This window comes from Solea senegalensis, linkage group LG9 (assembly GCF_019176455.1).
Source record: "Solea senegalensis isolate Sse05_10M linkage group LG9, IFAPA_SoseM_1, whole genome shotgun sequence".
Lineage (NCBI taxonomy): Eukaryota > Metazoa > Chordata > Actinopteri > Pleuronectiformes > Soleidae > Solea > Solea senegalensis.
The window spans coordinates 8595641-8611141 of record NC_058029.1 but is presented as its reverse complement, the minus strand read 5'-3'; the positions used below and the strand labels follow the sequence as shown (position 1 = coordinate 8611141).

Genomic DNA, 15501 nt, shown 5'->3' with positions numbered 1-15501 from the left:
ATGCTCTTTTGAGAATCCACCTCTGTAAAAAAAGAATATTTTTCATGGTTGAGAAACAGCCCAAACAGAAGAAGAGGTGATGTGCAATAATGTGAAATAATGCATGACTGAACCAAGATGTCCAGCAGGAGAGCATTAGCCTCAGGCAGTGAGCTAAAGGTGCAGACCAGAGTCGCAGTGTTAAACTCAGCGGTTTCCGTGTGTCTGCCTGCTTTACAGCTTAACCCTTCTAAGATCAGCCGCAGAGCAGGCAGTGTCAATGGATTTTCTTCCTGCGTGCCAGCTCTTAAAAAGGCCAAAGCCCTATGTGTTAGTGTGCAAAAGTGTTCATATTTCAAAACCCTCTTTGAAGAGTAATCAAAAGAGGAAACCGCGTGAGATGAATGTGTAACCGTATCTCTCCCTCTCTCTTTTACTTTCTCACTCTCCTTCTCCCCATCTCTCTTTCTCTGTTACTGCCTTTCTCTCTCGACTCCAATGAAAGCCAGTAGAACTGGGCTCCATGTACAGGCGCATCAGAGGAGTTCCAACATCTGTGTGCGTGATGTTAGCAGGAGGCTGCACAAAACTGTGTATGCAAATTTTGATTGAGGATGTGTTCCTGAGTGTGGGTGTGTATTGTAGACACGGTCTGACTTATACATACACACACACAAATCCACAGAGTATCTGGCAGCACCTGCTGTCTGCCCTCTGGACCTTGTACTCCTGTCCTTTCGGTTAACTGGTCTTTTAAATCAACAAAACCCCAGTGTAATGGAAAAAGACAAAAAAAAAAAGAAAGAAAGAAAATGCACTCAGACTCCGACAGCTTTAACACTGCTCATACACTTACTGACTGCTGGCTACTGGTTACTGACCTAATGGCTTGTAAATTTTGCATTTTGAAACTGAAATATGTGAACAGAAATGTGTGTGATACAACACACTGCACACAGCTGGAATGAGACTCAGTTCCCTTACAAAAGACCCCGAAAATGATTTAAGTTAAAGATTTAACTGTCAAAATTCCCAGAAGTTGTAAAAGGAATTGTATTACCTAGATATGGAATTTCACATTAGATTTAAATGGTCATTCAAAGTCTGAAATTATACTTCAGGTATATAGGTTTTTGACTCTCCAAAGAAGTAATAAAACTAATATGCATATGAGAGGATATAGAGCATCTGTTACGAAAGGAATAGTTAATCAAAATTAACAAGCATAAGAGCATGACATGTATTTCTGAATGTCGAATAACCTATTTTCAATTTTAAATCAAGGAAAGCTATACTTTTTTCTAGCAACACCCACTGCTGTGCACACATTCTTTCTAAGGTCCTTTCCTCGGCAATGCAAGTTGTCAAGTGTTGACTCAGACTTATACCCCTTGAGTCCCTCAGCTCACTGAAAGTGATCTTGGGAGGCTGACACATGGGGCTGGTCAGTGATCACGTTACACTGAACTAGTTAACATGATTTCATATGCCTTTTATTTCTCTCTCTACTTTCCAGTTGGAGCTGCAGTCATGCTGCATGTTCCTGCCTAATGACAGCCTCCCCTCCCCGAGCACCATCATCAGTGGTGACATCCCTGGCACCGTCCGGAGCTGGTACCACAACCAGGCCTCCATGCCTGGGACTCTGGTAATCTGCCTGCCCCAAATCAGTGTCCTCAGCGCTGGCCATAAATACATGGAACCACTGCAGGAACTTCCTTTTGTGGTCAACAAACCTATCTTAGAAGAAGGTAGGTTTTCACTCCGTATCTAATGAAATATCAACTTTAATAACACCTATTAAACATTATTGTGAAAACACCAAAGCCCCGGTATAAAGAGACAGATCTGAAAGTTATTTGTGAAAACAAAACATTACAACTATGGTGATAGGGTCATAGGGTAAAAAGGGCGGGAGTGGAGGAAAGTACATTTTTAATGGGTGGGGAAAATCAGCCCAAGGTATTATTACTAATAAATTTGCTTTTGTTAATAATTGAATATGTGAATTCATCATCATTATGGCTTTTTCAACACTGAACAAACCTTTGACCCACTACTACTCATTTACCATGACAAAAGACAAACAAACTTAAGTAGAGCGACTTTGAGAAATAGATCTTGCACATGTGGTTTGCACACCTGGTAGAGTTAATATAAGCAACACTCAGATGGTTGAGCAGTGTTTTCTCTTCAGAAGAAGAAGGAAAAAAAATAGGCCACCCTCGTTTTTTTCTCTCAACTCTTCAATGACATCAGCATTGGGCATAAAGATTTCAAAAACAGAGGCGAAAGAAAAACGACAGCAAAAACAGTGACATCAGCAGTCTTGTCAATGTTGCCATTAAAATTAACCACCCAAGTTTTTAGTAATTCATTCCTACACTTTGAAAAGCTCTTCATCTCTCATTTTCAACACTCCGGATCAAAGCGTCCTACCCATGGTGCATGGGAAATGTACCCTTCATGGCCATGTACTAACACAAGTTTCCTTCTATATGAGATGGCTCCTTTAGGATCAGCAAGTCAGCACTTTCAAGTGCTCCCAGGGAGGCATCTTGTCTTAAATACACAGTTTAAAACATACCAATACTTTACACTGTTTTGATGTCTGTTTATTTTGGGTGTAGAAAGTTTTAAAGACAGGAAACTACTCCACAGTTTTCCTTAATGTTTCCATTGAACGTTTTCATTCCACCTCCATGGCAGTTTGCCTTGATGTGGAAATAAAAATCCACTTGACATGGTATTGATGATGTATATTTCTAACCCTCCTTCTGTTATTTCGAAGGTCCGGTGTGTAATATTAAAGAGGGTTTATTGGCGGACACAATATAGTACCCATAAGTTTGTATGAGTGTATAAAGGCCCTGGTATACTTCCATGCAAAATGCGTCATCAACGTGCAAAGCACAGGCTGTAGCCCAGATTTAGGAATGCTCGCAAAGAGCATGTATGGTGCGCGCGTGGACAGTGAATTGACATTGAATTTTCACCAAGAAGAAATAACATTTTGACAGTAATCCAAGCCCGACGGGCCTTTCAGCTGTGTGCCTCTCGAACTAGACGTGTCCGAGGGAGCTGTAGCATCGTTCGCTTCTTCTTTGGTAGAATTGCGTCCTATTCCCTCTGTCCAGACTTGTACTGCCACCCGATGTTGAAGTGGGAAACTACAGGACCCTGACGCGTGAGTATAACAGGGTCAGCGCAATGCCAGACGAACTGCGGTGCGTGCGGCACGTGCGTCAAAGTGTACCAGGGCCTGAATGCTTTAAAATAAAAATCATTACATTTTTCTTTAAAGAGTTAAAGCTTTTTAATTTAAGATCAAATAATTATGCTTTTTTTTTTTTTAAATGCACAATCATTTGGATAGATGGATAGTTGTTTTTCTGAACCTGGGGTAATGAAAACAAAGGAAGCTTACCAGTATGTTTTTACATTAGCCCACAATGGATGGATTTAATTCTATTTAAAGGCCATATAGTTTCTCCAACACACTTGGAATTGTCCTGTTGTCTTGTGAATTTTTTTGCATGGTTTTTTTTTGCCTTACACACAGTGAATTATTTTCAGTTTCATCATTCTTCATTCACTAATAGACAATTTCCCCACATGTTCTACCAGGTGATGCCTTCCCCTGGACAATCAGCCTGAGTCAGTTCAGTGTGTACACACTACTGGGCCAGCAGCGGAGCCTGAGCCTGCTGGAGCCTATGGGCTGTACCTCCACTCTGGCCGTCACGTCTCATAAGCCACAGACATGCTCTGAAGGAAGGCACTCGTTTGTGGTTTGTCTCCATGTTGACCTGCAGCCCGTCCACATCAAGTGCTCCAACCCTCAGGTCAGTCAGTCCTGAGGCTCTTCTACCTTGTGATTACAATTATATGTGTATTTATACAAATCATCTCCTTGTAAACTTTTCTGAAATATGAACACGCAGACCCTGGCAGAAAGATCTTGCCTCTGCAGGATTCTCTGACATCAACTGACTCCAGTAAACAAAACGCCTCATCATCTTATCCCATATAATTTTCATGAAAATTGAAGTGTAAACAAGAGAGTGTTGCCTTGTTTGTTTTGGTGAAGCATTTTGAGGTTTGACTGAAGGAGAGAAGAGGTTTAAAACACTCATCATCATTACTTTTTACAGTGTGTTGTTATGTTCTGGTGAGAGCATGATGAATATGGACAGACTGGAAATGGAACATGTTTGTCTCCTGGTTAGGCCTCTGTGTAGTTTTGCATTGTGCTCTTACAGGGATATAATGACATCTACATGTACCATTACACATGTTTAGTTTTTTCCCCAGTGGAGTTAGCTGCATCAAATTAGGTTACTGTATAAACACTTAATTGGGGCGACCTTTTGAGTGGTCACACTGTTAAATGTCTTCAACCACAGTGATGGGCGAGGGTGATATTGAAGGGAATTGGTACCAGAAACAAGTTAATCTGTTAGTGGTGAAAACTTTACCACAGATGATGAAAGCAGGTCGTTTACTGAGGCAAAGTTTCTTCGCCTTCTTCTTCTCTGTTTCCCGTTTCAAATGTGTGCCTGTATCTGGCAAAGCTGTGAGGGCTTATTGCGATTATATGATGACTCATTATTAGGCTTTGGGTCCAATGAGAGTCTTCTCTTCTCTTCTCTTCTCTTCTCTTCTCTTCTCTTCTCTTCTCTTCTCTTCTCTTCTCTTCTCTTCGCACCCATCTGTTCACCTCCCTCTTTCTTTCCTTTCTCTGTGTAAATTTCTGCCTGGGGTGGGGGGTTATAAGTGAATACCAATTTAAGTCATGCAGCAGCTCTTTAAGAACTGCTGCCCGTGCAGCTCCACCCTCTGCAGAACAAAAGAGACCTCACACTTTGTCTTATTTCCAATTGGCATTGCCACTTGTGGGAACGTGCTGTATGTGGGATTGTCACAGCACAACACAGGCAACATCCACACTAATATGTTTTAGTTTTAAAACACATCACTGTTAAAAAGGATTCTGGCCCTGTTTTAGTTTCAATTCCCCATGGTTACATTTTAGTCTTTTTAGTCTTTTTTTTTTAGTCTTGCTGAACTGAAACTGAACTTTTTAGAAAAAAAAATATGATGCAGCTATGTGTTCACTTCCTGATTGGTGCTTATCAGTCATAACTTGACTATGAGCAGTGAATGCTAAGTGTTGTTAATGTTAACTGGCAGTAACAATGTCATTTTTGCTGTGGGTCCAAAAAGAATCCCTGCAATCACTTGTCACCCTAGATGTTTCTTGTTCGTAGCATTTTCTCCAACTAAACAACTGCAGAATAGACAATCTGCTTCCTATTTACATTTTTGCATGGCATGAATTGAAGTGCAAATGGTCATTTGATGTGTGTTTTCAGATGTGTTTTGTAGTGTAAGCAAATAATTCTTATACGGAGCCAATATGCATGTCTGGAGATGGAGATTGTTTCAAAGGTCCACTTTGTAACAAATTAAAAGGCTTTACTTGAGCTATATTTAGGTAATTCACATCTTTTAGTCGATCCCTTTTGAAGAAAATACAGAGGTGTGGCCAAAATATGTTTCCTTTGCCGTGACATTGCCCATCAGGCTCTGATTACCAAATGATTGTCACACAAATTTTCAAACATGACTACACTTATAGTAAACAAGTAAAACCCAAGAGTTTGGCAGCCTTTATCCACCTGTCTTCTATGTTTTTGTGACATTACATTTTATTTTCCATAATATGAGATGAATTACTTCATGGCATAAACAAAGGCAAGGTCATTTGTTCCGTTAAAATCACAAAACGCTTGTTCAAGTGCGTCATTGTATCTGTAAATGCTAATTTTTGAGTTTTTAAATCAGGACGCAACTGTGTTAAATTGATGAGAAATACATTAACACTAAAATAAGGGATATGCTGAAGGAAAAAGTAATTAAAAATGATACCAGGGCACGTCGACACATATGTGGCAACCACATGCACTGACACCACATTGACTCCTCAGCTCTGTTGCTTTCCAGCATATGTTTCTTTTATTTTAATACAGAACACCCACAGTGCACAGTCACATCTTAGAAGAGAGTGGGATAAACACACAAAAACACATAAAAAACACATACAAATCAGTGAAGGTCTAGTTACAGAATGTAGAGAGTTGTTTAATGTATGCCACTAATTGATAAACTCCCATTCCTCCTATTTCTATTCCTAGTATAATTTGAGAGCAAACTCACTTTTTAATTGAATGGTAATGACTTCAAAGCCTCTGTGTGTTGTTGTTGAACTTCACTAAATGTGTCTCAAATATATTTGTGTGTCTGTCATAAATTAATGTGTGTAAGAAGGATGTCAGAAGATGTCAGAGGGACGGAGTGAGTAGTTACAGTTCACAACCATATTGAATCAACATGCGCACACACACACAGTTTGAGACGGAGAGAGCAAGCAACAGTTTTCTTTGATCTTGGACACATAACTTTACTGGATTTCAGTGAACATTTGCAGAAGCACACACGTCGGTACGCAGCGCATTACCTCATACACTCAACAATATGTCATTTTTGTGAAGCTTTCATATAAACTATCCTTAGATAAAGACACATGAACACTCACAATTTGCACGATTCCCCATCTTTCATCTGTGTGTATTTATGAATGACTGTGGAAGCCTCTGTTCAGTCTCCAGTTTGTACTACTGCAGCCGAGCAGCCCCCCCCGATCTGCAGATGACAGTTCTTTGGAGGATCCAGCCCTCCAAATGTTATGCTCACTTCCACCAAATCATGAATTGTGGCATCTGTATTGTGAGCTCATGTAAGTGTGAGCATCTGCGTGTGGCCCAACCTGCCCACCGAAGCTTGACAGCATTGGCTGATGTGAACCAACTGACCCCCCTGACTAGTAGGCGTAGGTAGGGGGTCTAGAGAGTTTGGGTGGAATGGAGCAAAACTGAGCAAGGATCGGGGGAAGGTAAGAGATGAAAAAGGATCACGTGTGGTCAGGATAGCAACAAACTGAAATATAAGGACAAATGATGAAAGGGAGAACTGATCAGACTTTTCCGGTTCTAATGACGATCAGATGGCCTGGCTTTGAGTATAGACAAAATCAATTCTTTTTTTGGTGTTTGATGATGTTTAAAATTTCCAGCATGCTCAACTGTTTCATTTAGCCAGTTGTCAGCAACAGCTTTTCAAGACATGTACATGCTTATAAAAGCCAGGTTTTTCCAGGTTGTAGGACTCATTTCTGCAGCCTTCTGTTAAGTTTATATTCAGTGCTATAGGAATGACCATTGCTACAGTGGAGGCAGCAAGTTTGCTAAGGATTAACTAACTAACCGCCTGGGCTGAATTGCTCCTGCTACAAGCTAATCTGGAGTAAAATAGACCATAAAAATTGGCACGTAAGTAACTGAGTTGGACATACTATGCTCACATAGATGTAAACACAGAAAAACATAGATGTAAACACAGAAAAACTGATTTGACTTGAATAGTATGTAGCATCAGATCAATATCTAATGCAATAATCATGTTCTCACGTCACTTTCTCTTTTACTCGGCATTCTTTACTCTCCCCCTCCACATCTGCTGCTCAGTGCAGTAGGCCTTGTTGTGCTTGGTTGGACTTCCACAAGCCAGACTCTCAGAAAAGCGAGCGAGGAGCCATATTTCTCCTGCCGGCAGTGCAGTTCAGTTGGGTATGGCAGACAGCTGTTGGCCCTGTCATTGGACGGCTGCTGGATTGGCGTTAGCAGCTCTTCCTGGACATATTTGAAATGGCCCAGCTGTAATGTATTTTACTGCTTTTTATTTGATTTATGCTTATTTATGGAAGGCCTCCCTGTAATGTGTGTGCTAAAAGGCTTGCATGTGTGTGAGCGAGCAATAACGAATCAAAATGTGTTTGCTATTTTGTGTGTGTGGCTCATGTGCTTGTGCACCTTTACTTTTGAGGGACCCACAGTGGTGGGGGTTTGGGGATTTCTTGGCTGCAGAAGCAAAACATCTGAAATCCGAAAATTATCTCACTGTGAAAGAGCGTTGCATTTCACCTTCTCTTTCCCCATTTCTTGGTTTTAAAAAAGACTGAGTGAATGCATGAATAACTGAAAGCGTCACATCACATTCCCCTGCTTTCTTCTCATGTTTTCCACTCTTGTTTTTGGCTTTGTTGTTGTTTAAAGCCAAGGCCTCTTTTCATGTGAACACATGATAAATAGTTGAGAACACTTGACACTGAGCCTTCACTTTTTCCTAACTGTGGTGAGTTTTTCAGGGGAAATGGATGACACAACTTAACTTTCCTCTGTGGGTGTTTCTTTGGGAGTTTTGTTGTTATGGATAACAAATGTATACAGTGAAGCACATGTATGAGCATGCTATGCCCATCAAATGATCACCCATCGAATGGAAAAATGCACGCAGGATTTACATTACGCTGGTGAAAGGTGGCTTTTCTGAATGACAAGTACAAAGTCTAAAATAGTGTTGGGTTAGAGAGCGAAAGAAATGGGAATGGATAGGGTTCCATTTATGGCAAATATTTCCTCCTCCTTTTTCTCCTTCTCTCTCTCAAATTTAACTAGGTTTAGTGTCACATAACTACAAAGCTGCCAAGCAAAATCATGCTAATAGTGTCTGAAGTCAGAACTACATGAGAAATCCCTAGTGCAGTTGTTTGAGTCAGACCTTGGCACAAAAGTACACTTGAATCTGCTTTTAAATATTAAGACTACTTGTGGTGTGTTAGGTTTATCTTTTAAGGCACTCAATTGGCGTCAGAATCATATTCAACTATACTGCCATTGTCAGTTTTTTGTGCACATATCTGTCCAACAGTATATAAATGGAATAAGTGCCGTGCTCCACATGGAAATGTTGCATTTCAGTTTTTCCTTGAATTACACTATATTGATTACTCTTAATTTCAATCAACATCGAGTACATAATTCTTTCAACATACTATTGTATATTTAGCTTTGTGACCTAAAGTTTCCCCCTCTCTGTTTTCCCTCTTCTCCTGTCACTCACCAGGTTCAGCTGTTGTATGAACTCCTCCTGAGCTGGAGCTCTACGTGGGCTCGCCTCCAGAAGCATGGCATCTTACGTCAGACCTCCAACATTCCAGAACCGCCTGCTGGTGCTGCACCATCCTCACCAGTTCGCAGCAGTGCTGGCACTGCCCTTCCAGACACTAGCACCTGCAGCCCCTCCGCGGATTTTGGCTCCCCCACTGAGGTTAGTTGTTCTCACATAGCTACTATAGAGGTGTAACAGTGTACGTACTTTTTCTGTTCACATTGTGATCTGGATGCACTCTTTGCCCTATGCTATAGTATGGCATGGATGTTTTCTTCTTCTTCTGTATTTATCACAATTCATGTGAATCACAGTGTGAACAGTGAGTCATACTCAACAAAACTGCACAAAAACATGTACATTTTCGTTTAGTCAGTTTCATGATCTTTATGAATTATGTCATCTGAACCTCTAAGAGACACCCTTTTCTCTCTTTTTTTTAAATCTTCCACGGCCATCATGGAACACACTTTATTTACCGAAGTGTAATTTACCTAGGTTTTATTTAATTTGTCTCCCAGATTGCAGAGAATTTAGCATCTGCTACTTTTGATCTCTTTCCTTTCATGTTGCGCTACTTGATTAATTAAGAGACTACACTCTGCAAACACTTACCTATAAGTCCTTTTTTGAGTGCTGTGAGTCATTCAATTGCACATGTTGCCTAAGCCTTTGTTGTATACATAACTCTGAAGATGATTTATGATTTGTGAGTGTACTTTTTATTGTTATGAGTAACTGAGTCAGTGCTAACACATGCAATTGTGTTCTTTGATTTGTTTGGGAAGGATTTTCAAGGCTGGAAAAATCCCATCAGTGCTTGTGTTTTCTTTCAGTTTTTCTTACTCATGGCATAGAGGCCATGAGCTCTGTTTGATTCACATAAGCCGACACTTGATTGAGTATAAAGCTGCCCGATAATTTGGGGAAAACAATACCTGTATTTATATTTTCACTCATATAAAATATCAAAACCCCAGAGTGAAGTATAGTTGTATATGCAGGCATGCTCAAAGCCAATGGAAAAATTACAGTCCAGAGTTTTTAGGGTGCAAGAAAATGTTGAGTGTTATTTTTTCCTTTGCTCCCTAGTTGATGATGCTTAACAAAATCCTATGTCATGTGGCAGGTGGTTTTATTTCATCTGTCTAGTAGTCCTACAGTAGCAGCAACAGTGACAAACTGTGGGTCCATGCCGTTGGGGCCTAAGCCACTAGAGCCATGTGTAATATGTGTATGTTCGTGTGTTGTAGGAATGTAGGATACATTAAAATGATGGTGTTGATATGTGTTTATGTTGTTAAGCAGTGGTAACTAGCCCATGGAATAATGCTCTTTGACCACCAGGGCCCTGTCTGCAATATGAGGCCCCCCTGGATCAAAACTCAAACATCATGCAGCCCTCAGAGGCAATAAAGTGTGTATGTTTGAGTTCACATTCAAGTGTTTCATTTATCAGGGTTCATCTGTTCACATTTGAATCAGTGATCAACCTGTATATGTTGTCATGTGCTTGATTCGTGACCCCACCAAAGTGGCAGTAGTGGAAGTGAATGCCCGATGCTGTTGTGCATCTATAACAAGGCCACAGTGACCCCTGCCCACTTGTCACTGTTTAACTAAGTACAAACACAAGTAGAAGTGTTTAGTCCTTTGGGAGGGGAGTGATTGAGCAAGAACGTATGAGCTGCTTGATAAGTCTCAGCAGTAGTGGTAGCAGTCGCTCCTTAACAACGCTGCTCCCCCACCCCCTCCCCTCCTGCCCACTCCCTTCCCAAACACTTCCTCCATCCTCTTCTATTAAATCAAACCAATCTGTGACATTTTCCATATACATTTGTTTGCTAGTATTTATGAGTTGATGCAAGTCAGTGTTAGTCTTTTCTTTCTTTTTCTTTCGTCTGCCTCCTGTGCCTTTCATGTTACTCTCTTAATCATGGCTTTTATTTGTCTTTCCTCTCATGTGAATCCAATCCAAAGAAATGTTATAACATAAATTTCAATCTAACTTTAACAAAAAAACTCTTCCCAGACTTGACTAAAACCTGACCACCACCACCACCAACTGCAACCTTTAAAACAAAGACTCCTCTAAACTCACTAAATAATCACAGTAATAACCAACTTTCTATAATCACACTCACCATGGCACTCATCTCAGTAAATTAAATGTCCAAACTGTTAGGTTTTTTCATAGTTCCACTTTTTCTTTTTTGCTTCATCGTTTCCTTCATTGATCTTTTCTTTCTCCATGGCCCTCTTTTGTACTCTCCAAACATCTCTCCATCGTAAACCATTCTTTCTTTCCCTCTTCTTTCATATTGTGCCTCCCCCTCATCTTTCTTTGACACTTCCCAGCCTGCTGTTGTCTTTCAATGTTTGGGTCTCTCTGATGAGCAAAGACAAACTCTGCAGAGAAAATAAACCCGGATCCTCAGCCCGTTTATAGCGCAGAGGCCCAGGAATTAAATTGTATACTTTACAACTTGGCCTGTGGAGGTGTGGGAAAATAGCTCCCTCGTAGAATGTGTGTGTGCCTGTGTGTGTTTGGGGCCCCATTCTGGCAGCTCAGGAACGTGCCAGAGCCCACCTCTACCTACACCCCATCATCACATCTGTTCCTCAAGGCCTCACCTTGATGGGGGGCTGACTGTAACTTTTGCCGAGCTGCGTCAACAGCGGCCTCTGCAGCCACAACTGTTAATTACAGGATGTTGTCACATTAAATTCTGTTTTGCTCCCAGTCTGTGCGGTAAACGCTCATAGTAAAAACATCAAGCCTATCAATCACTCATGCAACAAACACAAAATCATTACCTCAGTGCAGACAAGTAATCACACTTTCCACCCATGTCAAGCCAGTATACGACTAATTTGATTACTGTGACCAAAAGAATCTGAACCCACAGCCGTTTTGTGCCAAGGCGTAATTTGTTGGAACTGGATTCACACTGACTGAGTTTCTAACAACAAGCAAGGGTCTTCTCCCCCACGGCAGTGGTGGCAACACAACTCATGGCAACAAGTTGTGATTGTTTTAATCAACACATGCATATATTAGACAGACAGTGGAATCCATGTACTCTTCACATACCTCTGTCCTGTCTCTTAGCACTGTTGACAACACACTACAGTATAGTGTATATTAGTTATGTTGAAGATCTGCTAAGCTAAGAAAGGACTTGTCTAGAGTCTGGAACTTACCTCTGAGTCAGATTACAAATTGAGGCGATGAGATAATTAGGTTAGAATTGACCGTACCTAACAACAATGACAGTTACTGAGGGGATTTTTTGATGACAATAATTGTGATTAGTTTAAATAATATAAAGTATTATGAAACTGCAATTTCAATACTGTAATCAGGGCATATTAGAAGCCAGTTTTTAAAGTTACCACTTGGTGTAACATGCAAAAAATGGTTGTACCTGATACGTGACAAAAAGTAGAATACATTTTGCTTGTTGCTTCAAAAATGTGACTTTTTATAATTCACTTTTTTCTCTCTTGTACAAACGTTCAGCTTACCTGTGAGTGTATATCACACTGAAATTATATGATACATTTAAAGAAGAAGAAGAAAGTAAAGTTATTTTGGTTGTTTTTTGGGATGTTTGTTTGAAAGTGGCCTTCTGTTGACAAGTTTAACTTAAGTAGGGTTTTTCATTTGCCCTCAAATTTCAAGAAGACTTTCTGTAGTCTCGAAGGTTGTGCTTTGTGGTTTAAACCATTCACAACGGCAAGAGACTGAGAGTTTTAAAGTTCTGGATGGGATCTCGGAACAGTCACATGTTTGATGCTCCGATGTAACCACGTTATAGTACACAGTGGACTTCCCCACTACGCCAGCGGCTGGCTTCTGTTTCCACACATGACATTACAGAGCCTAATCCCACCAAGTGGCCAGAACTGTAAACCAAATAGTCCAAACCACACACACTCATATATACATACACACACACAGAGAGAGAGAAAGATGTTTTGACTCCAACTCAAGAACAATTAGCACTCAAATGGCAGTTGACAGTTGAATATATATCTGATTGAGATTGACTGAACACTATTAGTACTTTTCTCATGTAACTTCACTGACATGCATATACACCTTGACCACTAGGAACATAATTGTAATACATTTTCATTCTGGAATAATTAGGTGTTAATATTTTATGGTTTGTCTCTTCATTCGTACAGCATTTATGTTCACCATATTTTTCTTTGTTCTCAAGACTATAATTTAGCATTGCCTGCAGAACTTCCAAACCCCTGTTTTAGTGTTCTCCCGCCTAATTTCAGATCTGTATTTTTGCTCTCTGGTGTATCTATTTCTTGAAGTTTCTTTTGTAGATTTGTAGATTGTTGGATTTTGAATCCTATACATATATGTATATATATATATACATATATATACATATATATATATATATATGTATTTATATATATATATATGGTAAAAGCTGGTAAAAGCTGGCGTGGTAGTGGGTCTAATGGTCTAGTAGCAGTGGCAGGGATGCACATTTAACCAGAGGAAGCAGACAGAGAAGATAATTGGTTGCAGGGAAAAAACAGGGCAAGAATCTTCAAATTTAGCACAAGGAAAAACTGTTCTATGTACTAAATGGTCTGATCTGCGTACCGCTGTTGCAGACAAACAATCTGACGCTGAACACAGGAAGCTGCAAGGCTTAAATGCAGGAGTAGATGAACCAATAAGCAGCAGGTGTGTTGTAATTGTCCTATCACCATCCAAGGATCAGAGAAGGAGAGAAGCCAGCAGACACACCCACAGAGAGAGAGAGAAACAAAACCTTGATCACAGTGTGATCATCACACATACTGTAAACACTTTAATATTCTATATGTGTCTATGTGTGAGAGCCTTGTGTCCTGTGCACTGATTATATTTATCTAATCAATATCCAGGGCTCCTTATACACGCTAAAGTGGACTCTGAATTGGCTTAGTTCTTAATGTATTTATACTGTTTCCATTTATTGAGCTATCCTGTCAGCCATCTTCATCTACACAAATTAACTAAATTTGCAAAGTAGTGTGAGGTCCCTCATCACTCCCCCATTGTGGGGAGAGGACATCATTCCTTCATCTGGATCCTCTTTAAGACACTGTAATCAGCCCAGCAGCTGTGTGCTTTCTAATTGAGACAGTTGATAACCACCTCACCGACCACAGCCAGGCTCGATAACCATGACACAATCTATCATTACCACACTGCAGTGGGAGAAACTGCAGAAAAAGTGAAATCCTCCAACCTTGGAGCTGCAAATTGCCATATTGTCTGAGTCAGCCAGGAAGATATATATTTGGAAAACAGATTACCAGGAAGAGAGTGACAGAAATAATAAAATGTCCCTAGTTCTACGCCAAACCCCTAGTAATGAGATGAGAGCTCACAGAAGGCAGCCTCTTCTGCCGCATCCTGCTTGCCTCCACCTCACCACCCATCTTTGGTTTTTACTTCCCATTCTCTCCCAGGCTGCAAGGCGTTTGTGTCCTGGCACACTTGAGTGAAAGCGGGCCATGTGGATGCTGGTGGCTTAGATTGGGGTGAACATCAGCGACAGCCCCAGACAATAGTCCTTTCTCCCCCCACATTGCTCAGCTCTGAGTTGAGTTCTGCTCACCAGACACTGATGTCATTTACTCTCCAAAGGGCTTGATCACGGGTGGTTTTGTTATGGCTACATGCTATGCGACAACACTTTCAAACACAGACGAGCATTTGTAGAACACATGGTTGAAGTAAATAATGAAATATGTGTGTTTTTCCAAACAAATCTTTAGTGTTGTTTGACTTAACACATTGACTTAACAGGTTAGACTACTGTAACACTCCCTCAATTCACACCTAGAAAGCAATACATAAAAGGACATACACCAAACTACGAATCTGGGCTCTCGGAAGATTAGCATTCAGCTAAAGGACATCCAAATAAAATCAAATGTATAAATTCTCAGATCATCTGACATAGATGACACTACACTACACTCTTAAATCCCTGGAAGTCTTTCAGAAGATCTGAAAAGTTGGAATATCTGTCATTCTTTGTTTAAATTTGATTTAGTTGAATGTTTTCTAAAATTTGGTTGGTTGAGTGAGTGAGTGGTTGTTTAAAATGCTGAAGTTCTTTTTGGAGTTGTTATTGGAACAATTGAAATATTAAATATTTGAATTAAGAAAAAAAACTGCTTCTGGTTTGTAAGCATCATACCAACTTAGACTAAACAGAACTTGTTTTGGCTTCCTAGGGTGACTCAGTGCCCACTGCTGACAACAGTCCATTCGCCGACACAGTGACTTTGGAGCAGAAAACCAGCAATATTGGTGGTACCAGTGGGAAGGTCAGCCTTTGGATGCAGTGGATGTTACCCAAGGTCACGGTCAAACTGTTTGCTCCTGACCCAACTGCCAAAAAGACAGGTACATTATCACTG

At 40.4% G+C, this 15501-nt stretch overlaps 1 protein-coding gene across 1 annotated transcript in view; it reads left to right on the top strand.

Moving 5' to 3' along the window:
• LOC122774477 (vacuolar protein sorting-associated protein 13B-like) overlaps positions 1–15501 on the top strand; it is a 162465-nt gene that overhangs the window by 140856 nt on the left and 6108 nt on the right. The window contains exons 23-26 of the mRNA XM_044033810.1: positions 1496–1730; positions 3607–3824; positions 9004–9207; positions 15316–15487. Coding sequence (XP_043889745.1) covers positions 1496–1730; positions 3607–3824; positions 9004–9207; positions 15316–15487 — 829 coding nt within the window. The remainder of the gene's footprint in view (positions 1–1495; positions 1731–3606; positions 3825–9003; positions 9208–15315; positions 15488–15501) is intronic.